The sequence below is a fragment of the Lissotriton helveticus genome, chromosome 6 (genome assembly GCF_964261635.1).
Source record: "Lissotriton helveticus chromosome 6, aLisHel1.1, whole genome shotgun sequence".
Lineage (NCBI taxonomy): Eukaryota > Metazoa > Chordata > Amphibia > Caudata > Salamandridae > Lissotriton > Lissotriton helveticus.
This window is the reverse complement of record NC_136067.1, coordinates 878592049-878612195: the sequence shown is the minus strand read 5'-3', so window position 1 is coordinate 878612195 and position 20147 is coordinate 878592049. Positions and strand designations below refer to the sequence as shown.

The 20147-nt window shown below is 45.8% G+C and overlaps 1 protein-coding gene across 2 annotated transcripts in view; it reads right to left on the bottom strand.

Annotated features, from left to right (window-relative positions):
* The window catches only part of CEP85L (centrosomal protein 85L), a 519352-nt gene that overhangs the window by 12188 nt on the left and 487017 nt on the right, over nt 1-20147 (bottom strand). For both annotated transcript variants that reach the window (XM_078648480.1, XM_078648481.1), the window contains one exon: nt 1138-1351. In XM_078648480.1, coding sequence (XP_078504606.1) covers nt 1138-1351 — 214 coding nt within the window. The remainder of the gene's footprint in view (nt 1-1137; nt 1352-20147) is intronic.

The window sequence follows — 20147 nt, the reverse complement described above, 5'->3', positions numbered from 1 at the left end:
GCTGGCTCTAACCGAAGCAGCACCTAACTCGGCTGTAGGGAGAGCGAGCAGGATAGGGAGGGAGCGCAGTGAGAAGAGCGTCCTTCACCCAAGTAGATATTAAAAATAAGCGTCCTTTGCAACAAGTAAGTTAATAAAAACAGCAAATACAATTTTAAAATTTGCGAGTCTCCCGGCTTTTCGCCTCAGGAGGTATTACGCGCAGCAAATAATCTGTGCGTGATGCAAAGGCGGGCTTTTTAAATGCAGGCTGGGGGTGGGAGTGGCCGAACTGCTGGAGCGGCGATCCCGGGCTACCCCCAAGATGGCGACCAAAGCTGGCTCTAACCGAAACAGCATCTAACTCGGCTGTAGGGAGACGAGCAGGATAAGGGGGGAGCGCGGTGAGAAGAGCGTCCTTCACCCAAGTAGATATTAAAAATAAGCGTCCTTTGCAACAAGTAAGGTAATAAAAACAGCAAATACAATTTTAAAATTTGCGAGTCTCCCGGCTTTTCGCCTCAGGAGGTATTACGCGCAGCAAACAATTATCAGCTAAAGAAGGATGAAAGCCTGAGTTGGTCACATTAGTACTGACCTACAGGTCACACCGGATGTTAAAAGCAAGTCCTTGAATACCAGGCAACCTTGTCAGATATTATTCAATTTATCTACATATTTGAAAATTCCAAGTATGCTTTCTTTCAAATGATGTGGAGACTTTCAAAAAGTAGCCTCAAGCATTTCCCTGCTCCACTTATTGCTGAGGATCATATAAAGCTGGTCTCCATCAAGGCAATATTGTAAAATGTGCAGTCGCCTTAGATACAGATTGTGAAAGAAAACAGTCAGCATCATATAGCGCAAACACATTCACAGTTGCGAGATGCAACCTTCAAATTAAGAGCAAACAACAGCAAAGTGTTATCTGTCCTTAGCTACTGAAGTAAAAAATGTACGCAGATGTGATTGTCAAAATATTTGAAAGGAGCATTTGTGAGGATTTGGTTTTAGAATATCATAATTTCCCCAATAATTAAACATTTTTTTTTTTTAGAAAGAAATGATAAGATGAAAGGGAAAATAGTTATATGGCACCCTTTTGCCACAATATCTGATTTTCTTCACTAAACGGCTTTTTATGTTAACATTACTTACGTTCTATTCCTAGAAGTAGAGTAAGGTTCGGCTCCTTGCCCTGGGCTCTCTGATTCAGAATACTGCACAGCGCTTTGAGGTCGAACAAGCAGTGCGACAACTCCCTGAATAACTGATCTGCCACTGGGATCTTCTCGGACAGTGGCTGTCGTGATATCTGCATCTGATGAACTTGTTCCTTAAGAGATGAATTTTCCTCTCTTAATCTTTGGCTCTTGGAAAGAGAAAAAACAAAATGTTAACATTATTTTATGTTTTTAATCATAGTTTAAATATTTTAATAAGATTAAAATATTTTCAAGAGGTTTTTGAAAGATATGTACCAGAAACCAAAACTACTGGACACCTCACATATCAGCTGTAGAGGACATGATCCACTGTGCTCAGCAACAGCAGCGTAAGTTGGGGAACATCCTTTACGACGCGGATGTTACCCCGCGCTACCATTACGACGCGTCTCTTACAACGCAAGTCGTAACCACGACTTGCGCTGGAGGGCGCTCAAGGACAAGGAATAGTTAATTTACTATTCCAAAACCTTCCCTACTATCCACGGGGACTGGTGTTGGAATAGTAAATTAAACTATTCCAACACCTTCCCTACTATCCACGGGGACTGGTGTTGGAATAGAAAATTAAACTATTCCTAAGTCCGCACCCTACAGTGCAAGTCGTGGTAACGACTTGCTTTGTAAAACACGTGTTGTAACGGTACGCGTGGTAATAGCCCGCGTCGTACCGTCATACATCCGCGTAAGTTGTGTCTAAGGCAAACTAAACTTACTAATATTTTGCTTCACTCACTTACGTATACAGTTTTGAAAATATAGGCACTGCTAACGGAAACATTATTTTAAAATAATGAACAGTTATACATGAAATGCAGTGGTAAACACAGGCCTGATATTCAACAACCGAGTAAGTTATTTTACAAATTAATTCTGGAAGAAAACAGCCACCCAGCAAACACCTTAAACTACCCTTTCATGATTTCAGACCGCAAAAAATTGTGAATTGTATAATGCACACAAACAATACCAAGGAAAAAAGAGCATTTAGTACTTGGTAGTAAAATGTGATTTCAGGAAATTAAGTCCAATACTTATTATATAATAAGCAACATATCACTACAGCATACAAATATACAATTTAGTGCACAGTTGAAAAGAACACAAATACACACACTGTTTCCAAAATACTACTCACCCTCTGTTATCATTAGGCTGATAACCTATTAATGCCAGGCAGCTGTTTGTTACCTCAGGTACTGGAAAACTACCAGTATTACAGGTATGATTTTTATCACCAGCATTCACCACACTATCATTCCAATGTTCAGTTTTTGTTGATGGTATTTTACCTAATTTGAAGAATCTGGGAGGTTCCCCATCTGCCACTTTGCCTTCATTAATATGAAAGGTTAGGAAGTGAGAACATGGTATCAACCGCTAGGTATTGACAAAAGATAATTTCTATCAGGAGGGAATAACAAATATTTCCAACATCCACCCCCAAAGCTTACCAGTCTGCATGAAGGCACTCCTCACAGGTCCTATGTAGAATTTGTGAGTAACCCAAAGGGTGAAAGTACAATTTCTCCTCAGTGCTGGAAAAATGAATTCTGCCGGATCTAGTTGTAACGATTAGGGGAACGATCAGTAAGAGTTTAACAGCAGGGGATTGTTTGCAGCCTTGCCCCTTTATTGACTAGCTCCTCATCTGGGCATGAAGGTGCCAGGATATTATTATACCACAGAAAAACGCCAGTTTCTGACATGAATGAATTACAGAACTGAGGACACTTTACTTTCTGCTCCGCGTGGAGTTCCGAAAAAAGCACGGGCACGGTATATATTACTCCAGATTTCTCAAAGCGTGCAGTTGCGGATGGACGCTACCGCTCACGTTGAAAAACGTTCTGTTCACGTTGAGGAAGCTGCAGCTCTAGTAGAACATCTACTCGAGTGGGAGAAAGAAGCAGCACCCTCTTGCGCTGCGCATGGAGCCGTCCGCACCGGTTTTCCAGCGTGGGACAAACACCTGCCGCTCAAAATCACACAAACGTCGGGACATTACGCACTCCGCCGCTTGCGGAACTCCGTGTAGCACTTCGGAGTTTTGGAGTCACTTCTGTGAACTCCGCACAGGCATACTTTCTGGAAAGGGGATCTGGGCCCCCGCAGACAGCCCTGAACCAAGGGAACTGCATCCCCTATTGCCCTTTGAACCAGGATGTGCTTGTGCTACCAGCTGCGAGGAAGGGGGCGTTGCTTGATCGTGCTATAAAGCTCTCGTTACAGTCCCGTCCTGTGGGACACTTTACTTTCTGGAAAGGGAGTTTTTGGCCCCCGCAGACTGCCCTGAACCAAGGGGACTCATCCCACATCACCCTTTGGGCCAGCAGTTGCTTGTGCTAACAGCTGTGAGGAAGGAGGCGTGGCTGATCACACTAAAAAGTGCTTGTTGCAATCCCATTGCACAGGCCAAACCCGGGCCAAAAGCCGGTCTGTCCTGAGACAGTCAGCGCCAGGAAGAAGCAGAGCAGGGGCACCCCCTCTGTCCTTTGTGTGAACTGTTGTCTGGTGCCCCTGCCAGAAACCACAACCTACACAGGTGCATTTCAATCTCAGCCCCTGCCGCTTTTTGCTTGGAGCACAGCGGGAGGTTTTCGCCCTCTCGTTGTTACAGTTAAGGATTCAAGGACTGAGGAGGTCTGAGTGTGGGGACTTCTGAATTGTGTACTCTGGTTCTAGTCCTTTTTTGATTTAGTAGTTTATGGGCCGCTGTAGGAAGTTAGCTCTTTATATAGCGGACCAAAACAAGGTACACTGTGTAGGGAGTCCAGGTAAACCCAAATGGATTTACAGAGGCAAAAATGATAACCCAATTGCTCTCATTTGTGGGAGTGTGGGCAAGCAGTTAAGCTTAACATAGGGTCGTGCTAAGCATTTGTTGTACTCTAAGCTAAGGCAATAAATGAAATACACACTCGAGAATAAATTCGAGACCAATTTAGAAAAAAACGTAATATTTTTATATAAATTTTGATATCAAGAACTTTTTTTATCAAGTAAGTCATTTTTTTAATATTGTATACTTACTTAAATGTGCCTTTACGCACACTGCTTTCCTATGGGTGAAAAGGCATAGATAGCATACAGGTATTTATGGGCAGTTTTGGGGGTCTCCTTCAGTTTTTAAAGTTATGCGGGGCCAAGGTCCAAAGAGTTGCTTGTTACCTGCCCTGGGGCGTCTGGATGCAGAGGTGCTGGTCAGGTTGGTAACTGTGAAGCTACATCAGTAATAAGACGGGGGGGCACGTAGAAACAGGCTACCGAGGGGAACTTGGGGACAAGCACAGGAACTCCCAACGTGGGGCTCGGAGTCACAAAGGTCTTGGGAACAAGGGGGCACAGCCGGTTCGTTGGTACTCGGGCTGGGGCGCTCGAGTGCAGCGTATAAAGGTCGACTGGGCTCTGTGCGTCCTAGAGCCTTGTGTTTGCCAGTTTCGCCGGTTGAGGGTGCAAAATCAGGACAGCTGTACAACTCTGGAAGTGGGTCTCTGCTGTGCAGACGTCTCTCGTTGGCTGCTTTGTCTTGGAGTCAGAGTACCAACTGAACTCTCATGGTCTTGCCTTGCTGCAAAGGGTCCGGTACCCCTAGTATTGGTCCTCTGCGGCTCTTGTCAGTCCTGGTTTTCTCTTACTTGGTTGGGGGGGGGGGCAGATCTGACCTTCAAGTGAACAGGGTTCTCTTCCTGGGGAGCTGCTGCATCAGGCTGGCCAGGGAGCAGCAACTCTGTAGACTGGACTTTGTGTTTCGATGTCGGTGGACTGCAGGGGACTGGCTCTTCCACACCAAGAAAGGTTTGCTGGCGATTTGCGAAGTGCTGGCAGTGCACTGTGGTTCTTAGCAGAAGTTTAGCTGTAGGACGAGTCACTGGGTTGCGATTGTGGAGACTTAGTGCGGCAGGCAGGGTTTTGTTCCAAAAGACCACAGCAGTCTTCAGGTCTTGCTTTCTCTTGCGGCTCTCTGTGTCCTCTTCTTCTTAATCTGTCAAAGATGAGTTCCTGGTGTCAGGGAAGTCACCTAAATACTCAATATAGGACCGTTAAGTAGAGTGACAGGTACTTACCTTTAGGGAGTCTACACCCTCTATATGACCACTTCCTGGGGGAAGTGGACATAACCCTCACCCAGAGAGCCAATTCCACCAAAATTAAGATTGTGGAATTCTAAAAGTCGTGCCCACATTGGGTAGCCCACCTAAGGGGTGGTGATAACCTGAGCGGGGGACACCTCCTAACTAGGTCATTTTCCCACCTGTCCTGGTGCCAAATGGACCCGGGCTGGGGCTGGCATTACCCCTGCCTGGGCAAGCCTTGTGTTGCATATCACATGCGGCAGAGGCCTTTGAAGCCTCCTGCCTTGATATGATAAACACTTAGTCATCCTGCTTGTAGGAGGTGAGTACACCTCCAGCCATAGCAGACTTTGTTTCTGCCCTCAGAGTACAGGCTCTCTCCTGCAAAGAGTAAGAAACCTGTCTGTGGTGGCAGGCTGGTCTACACCAGTCTGTCAGCACACTAGTAGTTCGCAGGGTTTCAGGGTGCATGTATTCATTAATCCATCAATGGAATCAGTGTGGTTTTATTAGATGTTTGATACCACACATCTCTAGTTTCAGTGAAATCATCATGTAGCTGGGGAACTCATGAACACCAGTTTCCACCACATGTTCTTAAAATGACTTCCCTGTTCATTTGTAGTATCCAAGAATCGATTTAGATATTGCAGGGGCATATCTGCTCACGCAGATATGTCCACACACGCAGTATAGTGCACCCTGCCGTAGGGCTGTAAAGCCTGCTGTAGGGGTGACTTACCTATACAGCATGCAGTGTCCATAGGCATTACACACAGGAGGTGAGCCATGTTGTGTATTCACTTTCCTCAGCACCATAGCAGTCAATCTGCAATGGTAGTTTGTATGTGGGTGCTGAGGGGTCCCTTAGGGTTGTTTATTCAAAGGAGGGAACCGTAGGGTCGTACAATACATACTGCAGCCCTCATCGGACCTCTTTAGCCTCATTTCTCTAGGTACGAGGGGTACCACTTATTATGGACTAACAAGGGGTGCTAAAGGTATTGCAAATTGGGTGTACAATTGCACAGTTTTAGGTAAAGTGATTTGGCACTGGGAATCTGGATAGCAGGGACTCAGTGCACTTCTGTAAGAGTTATATCAGATACCAGGCAAAAAGTGGGGGTGACAATGTCAAAAAGGGGCACTTTCCTACACCTGTGTTTTATTTGTTTGTATCCCAGTTTGTCCTTGCACTGTTTATACTGGAGGGGTCCTATGAGGGTGATTGCAGGTTTACATCTCCAAAGCTAACCTAGTGCAGAGGGGTCAGGCTCTACTAAGTGCTATCTTATCGCTTAATACTAGTGCCCTGGGATGCCTCAATCTGGCGGTTTTCATTGTTTAAGGAACAAATCCCCCTGGTAGGTACTTCTAGCCTGTTGTTTATTTTCCTTTGTTCAAAAGGGGTCTCCCAAGTCAGTGCCTCTTTTCCTTTTGTTGATTTCCTAAGGTTATTGCATATTGCTACCCAACATGGTGAAAAAGAAGGCATCTGGTGCTTCGCTTGCCCCTCCATTAAAGATTTTCGATAGATAATTTTGATAGATTGTATGTTGGAGAGGGCAGTGGGGATTATAAGCACGAAAAGCACCCTCAATGAGAGGAGATTGTCCATAAGCTCCAGTAAAAATCCTGCGCCCTTGGATGAAGCCCACCTGAAATTGTTGTCTAGCCCCAAAGTCACTTGTTCAAATGTTAATTCTTCTCAGTTGGAATTGGTGGATAATTCCCACACTGCAGGGCACAAGGAGTCTGTCAAGGTTAAAAAATTCAAGAGAGGTCAGTGATGTGGATGCCACTTGGACAGACTTTTCAATAGATAACATGCAAGTGGTGGATTGAGAGAACCTGGCGGTTCAGCCTTCAATGTCCTCAGACATAGGCACTTCTTTATCTCCATCTGACTCTGGCTGGAAAAAGCTGCCAATCGATGACTAAATGGATAAAATTAAGGTTTTGATTCGGTCTGAGCTCACACCAATTTTCACTTGTTTGGAAGCCCTTGAAACCCAGCACATGTCCATTTTGGCACAACGGTTTCAGGCCCTGCCTAACCCTCCAGAAGCTACTTTGCCCAACTGTTTTGCTCCACCCTGACAACCTAATTTAACGTTGACAGAAGCTCCTTCTTCTGCCTATCCTGTTCCTTTACTTCCCTGGTCACTGACATACCAGCCTCCAGCTCTACGGTGGGGGGTAGGCAGGAGTAAGGAACATGTAGCTAACTTTGCCTTGTCCCCTAACTGCACTATCATAAATCTCCCCCCAGCTCTAAATGGTGTACCCACCCATCAAACAACTGTGCTAGGAGACATATGGGGAGATGGGCAATAAGGTATTGGATTGGCTACCTCGAAATAGGGATTTTCTCCTGGTCCTTGCTGATGAAATTTCTCTCAAGGGGATTGTGTCATTATCAAGTTTAGATCCCTGCCTCTGGCACAGGCGATGCGGACTAGGAACCTGAGTTGTTATATCCCATTAAGTTCCATATTCCGTGTATCCCTTGGGTCCTTCTATAGCCACACTTTGTACAGATTCACTCCCCGAAACCGCATTGTCAGGCAGTGTGGGGGAGAAGGGGCAATGTTTTTTTGGAGACAAGACCAGCCCCTTTATCATCTAGCTAATCGCCAACCCCTCAGTTTCGTTTAAGGACTGTTTTAATATACCTATAAGCAACCAATTAAACATCCTATCAGAAATGGATTGATTGCCCCAATCTCCCCCAGAAGTATGCCAACTGACGTTTCCAGGGAGGTTGTCACTATGGATAAGGGGCCCGAAGTAAGGGTAATAAGGTCCGTATTGTTTCTCGCTTGTAAACTGAAATGTTGCAGGTTTAAAGGATAAGATCTCTAATGTAGATAGGCTGACCTTTATTGATAACTTTGATTTTGTTGTCATGAAGGAAACCTGGGCTATTATGTTGATCTCTTGCAGGGGAATTTCCGTTACTCCTTTCCTGCTATAGCCTCTTCTCATGGGAGAGCCAGGGGTGGCCTTTCCATCTGGGTCAAACTAAATCTCAGGGCTGTAATCTCAGTTGTTAACACAAGCAACCCTGCATACCAAGTCCTGCTTATGAAGGACAGTTGAGGCCCCTTTTCTTTTTAGGTGATAAACTTTATTAACAACATTTTTACTAATTCCTTTTGTTCATTATTTAAGGAGTTGTTCTGTTTGATCATGAGGTTGAAACCTGTAGGATGTGGTACCTCATTCCAACCTCGATTTTTGTTATGTGGTGATTTTAATACAAAACCTAGGGATTTGCCAGTAGAGTTAGGCTTCCCGGGCTCAGTAGTCGTAGCAGCCCCGACTGACGTTCAAGGGAAGGAGCAGAAGAAATGTGTTGCCCTACATGACCGTGTCGATGTAATTAATCACTTCCGTGGTGAAGTGCCTAGCATTCCCACCTTTGGGATGGGGTGGGCGTCCATTATCGACTACATATTTGCCTCCAGGCACCTTCTACAATAGTGCTCTAATCGATTAACCCTCTAATCTTAATAGGGGGACTATAATGCTTTATTTGTAGAAGGGGTTTTCCCGTGGGGAGAGACAAACCATCAGCAGCTTGTGTTGATACAACCATTCAAGAGATGGGCTTAGACTAGTTTGGCATATTAAAGACCCCAGCTCCACGTGGGGTATACTTCTTAACCACTATCTTTCATTGTTCTTGGAGTGTCTAGCAGAGGACGATGGGGCTGCTTTGTTCACCTGTTATAAACATCTCTGCTTCCATATCAGGACTCACCTGTTCAAACCTCATCGTCCCACCTTAGACTATCCACGTTGGTTCAATGAAAATTGTTTAGCAGCTAACCACCGTTTGAGGAAGGCCCTGACGGACAAACCAAGAGATGCTAGTGAGGTTCAGGAGGCTAGACGACAATACAAGTGGACACTCACGGACAGGAAGAATTGCTTGACAAAAAGAACTGGAAAGAGCAGGAGCTAGCAGCTGCCCAGAATTGCAGTAAAGAGGTCTGTGACAGTTAATAGATTCCACCAGCAGGATGCCCCTCCCCCCAACCAACTCCGTGTCTGTAACATTTCTGGCCAGGAGTGGGTTAAGTATTTGACATCTATTTATCAGCTGCCCACAGATAAGGTGTGTAATGAAAGGCAGCATGTACAGTTAGTTAACTCATCCGCCCTCTCGATCTCACTTCAGGAAGTGGAGGAAGTGATTAGGCAGAGTTTTACTGGTAAAGCTCTGTGGTCCGCAGGATCCCCATGGACTTACTTAAATGAAACCCAGAGCTTTGGGGGACCCTGCTCACTAATGTATTTAATAATTCCGTATGTACCAGGGTCCCAAATTTTTGGCCCCCCCTCTGTAATTGTTCCAGTGTTTAAAAAGCGAGATAGAGAGTCTCCCAAATGTTACAGGCCGATATCCCAAATTGATAGTTAATCGTCAGCAGTCTTGGGTTAGTGATAATAACATTCTGTCCCCCTGAAAGTATGGTTTTTGACCGGGGCTAGGTACATTGGAGCAGTGGCTGTACTTGAACTTAATTGTTAGCAAATATACCATTGCATGGCCCACCTTATGTATCTGGCCTTTATAGACCTTTCTGGCACATTCAACTGCATGAACAGGTCCAAGCAGTGGTTGATTATTTTACATTTGGGGGTAGAAGCTCCCTTGGTTAATTTTCTGTATTGCCTACATGAAAATTTAGGGGCAAGGGAGCGTTACTGCAGAGCAGGTGAAGTTTCTGATGTCTTTCTTTAACAAGTGGGGTGCGTCTGGAGAGCGTTTTGGCATCTCTGCTTTTTAATATTTATATAAATGAATTAAGCACCCACTTGTCCATGTCTGCTAAAGATGTCGCCAAGAATTAATAACGCATTTGGTCCCGCGCTATTATAGGCCGACAATTTGGATTTAATGGGTAGGACAACCCTTCGCATTCTGGTAGAATCTTTTGTCTATTTTATGGGCAATTTAGACATGGTAACTAACTATGGGAAGTCACAAATAATGGCCTGCGGATCAGGAAGGAGAAACCGGTCTTCTTATAAAGTTATAAGACTATTCCCTGAGCTCTGTACACTGCGTCACTCTGAACTTAACTTAGAATATGTCCTTGGGAGAATTAAATTGGACCCCCTACTGTTTGGTCAAATTCTGAAGCGTACTTCAACAGTGCAGTTATTTTCAATTGTCTTAGTCTGGACAATGGCCTTTCCATCCCCTGGTTGAATTACGTTTGAAAGTGCTTCACTGACACTGATCTCACTGAGATGTTCACTGCTCTGCATATTTTAAGCAAACACGACAGGGGCAGGTAGTATCTCGTTATGCAGAGTTTAGTTTGTCCTGCAGACTGGAGGAGGTTTTTAATAAGCACTCAGTGTGCAACTAGTTTATCACACTAGCCACAGAAGATATAACATTCTACTTAACCTTAGAGCTCTCATATTGGGAGAGATTCCTGCTTTTTAGATTTAGGATAGGTACTGTGTGGCGCCTGTTGTGCTTTTCTGATGGGGCGAGTGCGTGGGACAGTAACTTATCTCCTTGCCCCTGAGACAGGTCGACAGAGCAATCTTTATTGCATTCTATATTTTTCTGTAAATGTTATCACTGCTCTTGTCAACTCAATCAAGCACATTCTTAAATGATTTGCTTTCACAAAGTGTAGGGAGGCTCTTATGCACCGACAGAGGTAGGTATCCCGATGTCTGTTTTAGTGTTTGCTGCTTTCTTAAAATGTCTATACGTAATAGGGAATTGATGGAGGGGTAATTTTTAATGATCTTTGTTATGAAATTTTAAAGTTACTGGATTTGAGTTTATATAGCATTTGCTAAACTAATGCAATACAGCAGTTTATTCTGTTTTGCTGTTATTATTTTTAACATGTGGTATGGTTGTTTTAAATTGTGATTTATTCTTTCATGATTTTTAATTACAATCGAATAAAGGTTCTTTGATTGATTGATTGATATAGAACTTAGTTTGCTTTTGTGATTTTGGAGATTTGTACTGTGGAGTCGAGTCCAGCTACTCTGTTAGGCAGTGCCACCCTTACGAGTCAGGCCATCTCCAACAGAGGATGGCCTCTGATTGTGTTCAGGAGCACCACAAGGCCATCCTTCTCCAATAATATAGTAGGCAGGAGCAAAAAGCAGAGGTGCCAGGAGGCCCCAGGCCCTCGGAAACAAGCCTCGGAAACAAGCCTATAACAATATCTAGTTGTAGATACCTTGTTGGGGGGTTGCCCGACATTTGAAAAGCAATGCACACATGAGGACAGGAGCCATCATCCCCGAGCTGAGCTGTAGCTATTAAGACACAAAATTACGTCCACTGACAGTTTACATACTCTATAGTCGCCAAGCTTGATCCAACTGCAGAACCAAATAGTGGAACTTTTTACAGAGGAGGGAAGGAACCAGGTCTGTGGGTAATCGAAGTATATCTAACCATAGTTCTCATGTAGAACAAAACCTACTAAGACAGCAAATGGAGCCAAATGAACAAACTTCTAAAAGAATGTGGAAATTTCACATCTGCCCCAATAAACATGTTCAGCATACTGATACTGTGCAAGTCTGCTTGCTGCATGATCTGGGAAGATGACCCTCGGGCAACCAGAGATGGAAGTGATCTATCTAAGGTCAAGCTGCATCTTTGGAATGGCACAATAGCGACAAACAGTGCAACAAGCACTCATGAACAGTGCCAAATAATTATCTTGCCATCTTATAGGTTCCTTTTTCCGAAACGCCGCAATAAGAAACCATTCTTTTGGAACTTTGCAGATCACCCAAAGCAAAATCAACTGCCTGCAAAAGTAGTTGCTGACACACAAAAGGTGACTTATTTCTTTTATTTTAGAGGACATGTTTGGGGTGTCTGACAGGAAGGAATCATAGCATAGCCCATTAAACAGGGAGCGGATTGCTCACACTTGGAGTTCTAGTGGGTAGCACTGGTAAGATGTTCAATGGACAGGTGCTCCCTGGGCTCTGAAGAAGATGGGAGGGCCTCTAAATTAAATTCCCACTTATGGCGGGTGATGGCATGAGGACGAATGTCCTTCAGTTGAGGCAGATCTGCCAAATTTGACTGGCATCATCACTCCCTCATAAGAACCGGTCACCACAGGTATATAATATATTTAAAACTCAAAATAAATGATGAGAGAAGGAATGTTTAATAAAAGCAATCTGCAAAGCTGTAACACCAGTGAGACACTTCCCCTGAGCAGTAGCACAACGGTTATTTTGTTGCACATGCATGGGGATACACTGTATTTCTTTACCGTTACAGCTTCTTGAACCTGCTTTACTTGCACCACTGAAGACAGACGCAAACTGAGGAACCTTCTGGAATTGCGCAATAGTCCCCGAGGAAGTGATAGGCATTGCGAAACACATGTTGGCCATTTCAGAGTGATTAACTGCATTTGCCGATTGCTTTAATGACAAATTCCTTTGCCCTTCGCTTTTTTTTAGTTGTAAATTTATTGTATACCTGCTGCCGCAGACAGGTCAAACTGTTGGGAAGAGGACAACTGCTCAGGATGCTTTCTAGTTTTTGGGCAATATAATGTGGAAAACATGCAGAAACATGCCCTTGATGATGGTCCACTCCCACAGTTCTATTGCCAAACTGAAATGTTACATGAAACGACTGTTACCTTTCTTCATTATGTAGAAGAGTGCTGTAGTGGAATTGGTGTGTATCACCACAGCCCTGGATCCGACCACTGAAATTAATAGTTTTAGGGAAAAAGAGACCTTTTTGCTCTTGAACATTCATATGGAAAACAACTTTTATTTGCACCATAAGGCACGGATGGAGATGCACCGTAATGAACATTACCCCTCTCCCCCAACTGAACTCCTTATAGATGATTGTGACTGCAAAGTCTGGCCACAGAAGGGGTATCCCACTAAAACATTAGGAGCATGTGGTCAATACCTAAGTGTTAGATGGATAGATTTGTACGGGCATTTATAAAGTATGTTCATACCAAGGATGGATTGACCGGGACATCCTTGGGCTAATTGTATACTAACGTATCAAATTTGCCCTGCTTAGTGGAAATGCAGGAAGTAAATTTGGAGCTTGGCACGGGGCACCTTCCCGATTGAATGACGTCTGTAGCTTATATGGCTCTGGAACCACCATGCTAACTTTCAGGAAGTGGCTTACAGTCGGATTGATGACCAATAATCTCTCTGTGGGACAGAAGGCTGCTGTAAAGTCCAAAATACGCTCCAGTTTCTGAATCGTCTGTATAGTATGAAAGACATTTGATAATTCGTAGAGGACACAATGTTCAATAGGCCCATGAGGGCGAAACCCGGCTGTACTGAGCTAGCTCCCATGACAAAACTATGAATATGCTATCTGGTAGTGAGGTTAACAGCAGATGTTTTCCAGCTACATAACGGCAGTCATCTAGATGAGAATAGCAGTGAATACCCGGTGGGCAATGTTTAAGCCACAGGATTGCATTCTATAAAGAGAGTATCCCACTGTGAAACTGATGTATTTTCTGTGTTCGTAAAAGATGAGGACATAGGAGCTAGTGTCCTATAGTTCCAATTAATGCATCCAGGAGTCGTTTTTGACAGCTGCTTGAATCTGTGCCAAAGCAAGTTTCTTGAAGAACAAGTTGCTTACCTTTAGGTACTCCTTATTTGGTAGGAGCTAGTGTCCTAGAGTTCCAATTAATACATCCAGGAGTCGTTTTTGACAGCTGCTTGAATCTGTGCCGAAGCAAGTTTCTCGAAGAACAAGTTGCTTACCTTTAGGTACTCCATATTTGGTAGAGACTATCTAGCCACAGATTCCTTACCTTAGAATTATTATCCCCAGGAATCAGACTGGATCCGGAAATCTTCAAGCAGTAACCTTACCGCCAGTGGGTGGCGATGTTCAGCTCCGCAAATAACGTATGAGGTACCTTTATATCCCCCACGTCGGCATACTGATATCAGTTAGTTTTCCTTGCTTTCCGTGCCAGGAGCGAGGAGCCATGATGAAGGGTGAATCACTTATTCGTTCGCAGAGCAGGGAGGATGGGAGTCGATAAGCAATCAGCAGCTAGATAGTCTCTACCAGATAAGGCATTACCGAAGGTACGTAAATAGTTAATCTGAGTCGTAGATATCCTTAACTAAAAATAGATAATGAATATGCTACTTACCAGTATGCATCTGTTCTTGGCATGTAGGGCTGCTAACATTCATATCTTAGCATTAGATCGCCGCCTAGTGTTGGGTCCGGATGATCGCACATTGTTGTCCTGGAAGAGTCTTCGAAGTATCCTGAGATAGGTGGCTCCTCCCCTGGACTACAGTGCGCATGGGCATCGGCTCCATCCCCAGATTGTTTTTCGCCATTGTGGCAGAAGATGGAGTGAAAAGTGTAAAGGATGTCCATGCTAATGATTGAATACAATAGTATATCTGCAGCTGCGACAGGCACCGGGGAGGAGGGTGGGCGATATGAATGTTAGCAGCCCTACATGCCAAGAACAGATGCATACTGGTAAGTAGCATATTCAGTTCGAGGCATGTGGGCTGCTAAATTCATATCTTAGCATAGAATACATAGCAGTCCCTCCATCAGCGGCGGTTGCCCGTGCCAGCTGCAGAAACCTGAAAAAGTGTCTTGAGAACAGCCTGTCCTACAGCAGCTTGCTGCTTGGAATGCACATCAACACAGTAGTGTTTTGTAAAGGTATGTGGGGTAACCCACGTGGCTGCTCTGCAAATGTCTTCTAAAGGAATGTTCCCCAGGAAAGCCATGGATGCCCCCAATTTGCGTGTGGAGTGCGCCCTTGGGGGTATCGTTAAAGTGCGCTTGGCCTTTTGATAACAGATTTGGATGCACTTAACAATCCACCTGGCTATTCCTGCTTTGGAAATAGGGTTGCCTTTGTGCTGTGGTGAGAAGGCAACAAAAAGTTGTTTTGTTTTCCTAAAGTGTTGTGTTCTGTCTATGTAGTACATCAACGCCCTCCGTACGTCTATCGTATGGAGCATTCTTTCCACTACCGTTTGTGGGTTTTGGAAGAATGCCGGCAAGTCAATAGTTTGGTTGAGATGAAACTGTGACACCACCTTCGGAAGGAATTTGGGGTTAGTACGTAGCACTACCCTATTTGGATGAATCTGAATGAATGGCTCTTGGATTGTGAGCGCTTGTAGCTCACTAACACGCCTCAGTGACGTAATAGCAATGAGGAAAGCTACTTTCCACGTTAGGAACTGGAGTTCACACGAGTGCAGTGGCTCAAAGGGTGGTCCCATCAGTCTGGTGAGGACCACATTGAGGTTCCACACCGGAGCTGGCGGTGTTCTTGGGGGAATGACTCGTTTCAGACCTTCAAGGAAAGCTTTAATGGCAGGCACCCTGAAGACAGAGAGATGCTGCCTATTCTGAAGATAAGCTGCGATGGCGGATAGATGTATCCGAATAGAAGTGAACGCTAGATTGCACTTGTAAAGATGTAGCAGATAGCAAATGATGTTAGGGATAGATGCATCTAGCGGGTTGATGTCATTGGCTGTACAGTAAATGACAAAACGCTTCCATTTTGCAGCATAGCATGCTCTGGTAGTAGGCTTCCTTGCCTCCTTGATGATGTCCATGCATTCTGGAGGTAGGTGGAGGTATCCAAACTCTAGGACTTCAGGAGCCAGATCGCCAGGTTGAGCTGTTGCGGATCTGGATGCTGAATGTCTCCATGGTTCTGCGTCAAAAGTCTGGGCGTGAGGCGCAGTCTTTGATGCGGCACCACTGAGAGTTCGAGGAACGTGGTGTACCATGCTTGGCGCGCCCACGTTGGAGCAACCAGGATGAGAGTCATCGAGTGCTGCCTTAGCTTTCTTGCCACCAGCGGTATCAGAGGGGCTGGCGGAAAAGCGTACGCAAATTTGCCTGACCAGTTCATCCATATCGCATTCCCCTGCGACTGTGGGTGAGGGAACCTGGCGGCAAAGTGTTGGCATTTTGCGTTTTCTTTTGTTGCAAACAGGTCTATCTCCGGATGACCCCACTGCTGGAAGTACGGGTGGAGTACAGATGGGTGTAACTCCCACTCGTGCATTTGATGGCTGTATCTGCTGAGCAGATCCGCCATCTGATTGTCCTTGCCCAGGAGGTGTTCTGCCATGAGGAAGATGTTCCTCTGAATGGCCCACCGCCACATGCCCTGAGCCAGATGAGACAGCTGTGGCGAGTGGGTGCCCCCCTGCTTTTGAATGTAGTACATCGCGGTCATGTTGTCCGTCCGGACTAACACTACCTTGTTGCACAGATGTACAATGAAGGACTTGAGCGCCATGAAGATTGCCATCAGTTCCAGATAGTTGATGTGCATCTTCTGTTGCTGCGTCGTCCATAGTCCCTGCACTGTGTAAGTGAGCAGATGAGCTCCCCATCCCTGGAGAGATGCGTACGTTGTCAGGGTAATCTGTGGCACTGGCTCCTGGAACAGTCGGCCCTTGCAAAGGTTGTGTGGAGTCCACCAATGCAGAGAGTCGTATGCCCGACTGGTAACCAACACTAGGTCTTAAACCCAACTTAAATCACAGAGTCCTGCAGGACCTAACGGACAAAATGCCTCTCTCTTAGGACCCGACTGTCCAGGCAGTAATGCTCTGTGAACGTTTGCAGTGAAGCTAACGTTGCAGCATGATAGACGTCCAGCACAGCGGATTTTTATGCAGAGCACAATCCATCGGGAGATGATAAGTTTCTGCACTGCCTTCCCTTTCTTGGCCACCAACATGTCCTAAGGAGAGTTGGTCATCCGCCCGGAATTCTTTTGAGAGGTCAATTCTTTTGTGAGATGCTCGTTTTGGATCCAGAGAGAGGAGTCTCTCCTCTTTCCTAGAAGGATGAAGCTGGGCAAAAAAGGTAGGCAGGGTGATTGTCTGGCCTATGCAGAAAGGGGTTACTACCTTTTGGAGGTAGGCAGCATGTGTCCAGATCACCAGCTAGTCAGGATAGAAAGTAGTGTAAAGCAGGTGCACCGAGAGAGCCTGCAACTCGTTGACCCTCCAGGACGATGTAATGGCCACCAGAAACGTGGTTTCGATGGGTAACAACCAACTAGGGCAGTTGTGTAACAGTTCAAAAGGAGCACCCAGCAGTAAAGTAAGGACCAGGTAAGGTCCCATTGATGAATGATGAATGGCCTGGGAGGGGTGGGGGTGGGGCGCAAACCGTTCAGGAATCTCGTCACAACCGGTGACTTAAGTAATGAAGGTTGGTTACAGGCAACCGTAAAAACACAGAAATGGCAGAAAAATAGCCCTTATATGTGCCCATAGCGGAGCCCTGCTAGGCTAAAGAAAGAACAAATATTTGGACCGGAGGAGCAGCAGATAAGGAATCAATGCTTTTTGAGACACACCATACCACAAATTTGTTCCATCTGCAGGCGTATACTGATTTAGAAAAAGGATGCCTGGCTGCCAGAATAAAATCAGACTTCAGGAGGAAAGTCGAAGGCTGTCAACTGTCATTACTCAATCTTCACGCATGGAGACGGTGGGTATGCAGGTTCCGGTGCAGAGTCCTCCCCTGTTTCTGCAACAGAAGATCCTTCTTAAGAGCCAGCTTGTAGGGAGGACCAATGCTCATGCTCAAGAGCTCGGGATACCAGACTCTCATGCTCAGTCAGGAGCCACAAGAATGACTTGGGCCTGGTCATTCTGGATCTTCTTGAAAATTCTGGGCAGGAATGGTACTGGTGGAAAGGCGTACAGGAGGCCGGAGCTCCACTCAAGATGAAAGACGTCTCCGAGCAAGAGCCACCTTAAAAACTCAAGCTGCAAAACTGCTGACATTGCGTATTCTCTGTGGTGGCGAATAGATCTAACCAAGGCTCTCCCCACTCTTGGAAGACGCCTTGCATCTCCTCTCGATGGAACAACCACTTGTGATATGTTAGACATCAATGGCTGAGTTTGTCTGTCTTGGTGCTCAGAGAATCTGCCAGGTGTTGAGCCACCAGAGAATTGCTCTAGTGTTCCAGCCATATCTAGAGAGCCAGTGACTCTTGGCAAAGGGTCCTTGACCCCACCCGGCCTTGTGTGTTGCAGTATAACATGGCGGTGGTGTTGTCCGGGAACACCTGTACCAGCCTTCCCATGATAGAGGGTAGAAAGGCCTTCAATGCCAAGCGAATCGCCCGAAGCTCCAACAAGTTTATGTAGAGTCCAGACTTCATCAGAAACATGAATCTTCTGATCTTTACCTCTCCCAGGTGGCCGCCCCAGCCCAGGAGTGACAAATCTTTCACTACAGTCAGCTCTGGTTGGGGAAGGGAGTGGTGTTTGCCACTGACCCAATTGCGGACCGTTAGGCACCACTGCAGATTTTATGCAGTTCCCGCCGAGATCTGGACTATTAAGGAGAGGTTTCCGTGATGCTGCGCCCTTGGAACTTCAAGTCCCACTGCAGAACCTGCAAATGCCTACGGATAAGTGTTACCAGCAGGATGCAGGAGACTATGAGGCTCAGCAGACTCAGAGTCTGTCTCATCGAAATCTAGGATAGAGGCTGAAACATCAGTATCATGAATATTCTGGACTCGCTGTTTGATAGGAAAAGCCCAAAACTACACTATGTCCAGAACAGCTCCAATGAAAGGAAGAGCCCAAGAGGGAGTCAAGTGTGACTACAGCAAATTGATAGTGAACCCCAGTGAGTGCAGGATGTTTGTCATAGTCTGGAAGTGGAAGACGACCGCCTGCAGCAAGCCCACCTTCAACAGCCAGTCGTCGTGGTAGGGGAAGACTAGAGCTCCCAGACTTCTGCAGGTGTGCTGCGACCACAGCCATTAGCTTGGTGAACACCTGAGGGGCTCTGGTAAGCCCGAAGTGAAGCACGACAAACTGAAAGTGCTCATGACCAAGCGTGAACCATAGTCAACGCCTGTGGGCAGGCAGAACTGGGATGTGAAAATAAATGTGTCGTGGAAATCCAATGCTACCATCCAGTAGAACGGGTCAAAGGCAGACAAAACTTGAGCAAGTGTGAGCTTTTTGAGTTTCTCTTGTTTGAGGAAGGTATTGAGAAGGTGCATTATAGGACAAACGCCTCCATCCTTCTCAGGCACCAGAAAGCAGTGAGAATAGCAACCACAACGTATTTCTGATGCCGGCACTCTCTTTATAGCTCCTTTGGCCAAGAGAGCCAGCACTTGCCAGCGGAAAATGGAAAGATGGTCCTCCATCACACAGTCGGTGGCATGTGGGTAACATAGGTAGGGGGCAGCCACAAAGGGGAGTTAGTAGCACATTTGAACAATCTGTAGTATGCAACGGTCCAACGTTATTGACCTCCAATGGGGTAGGTGACGGCGTATCCTGCCTACCAGTCGATGACCATGATGGTAGTAGGGCAAACTAAAGTGGCTTGGAGGCTGTGGCTGCATGTGGAGTGTGGAACTGCCTAACTTCTGACTACCTGTCTCACATGGTATGTGGGCACCACGTCCTCAGCCACGAAAAGGTAGGGAAGCTTGCTGTCCCTGGTGGCTGGTAAGGTTTTGATGTTATTAGAAACCCCTTCATTGGCAACGAAAGGGACGAAAAGCAGACTGGGGGTGATGAGGGGGCATAGAGCGGGCAAGGACCTGGCCGTAACCCTGGAGTACTTAAAAGGCTCTAGCGCTGAGTCTGTCCTCTCTCTCAAGAGACAGGAGCCATCATAGGGTATATCCATAAGGAAAGCTTGGACATCCATGGAAAAGACAGTAGTCCTCAGCCAGGAGTGGTACCAAAGGGCCACCAATTAAGAAATTGCTTTACTCAGTGAGTCAGTCGTGTTCGGACCACAAGGAATGGAGACCTTTGCCGCATCTCT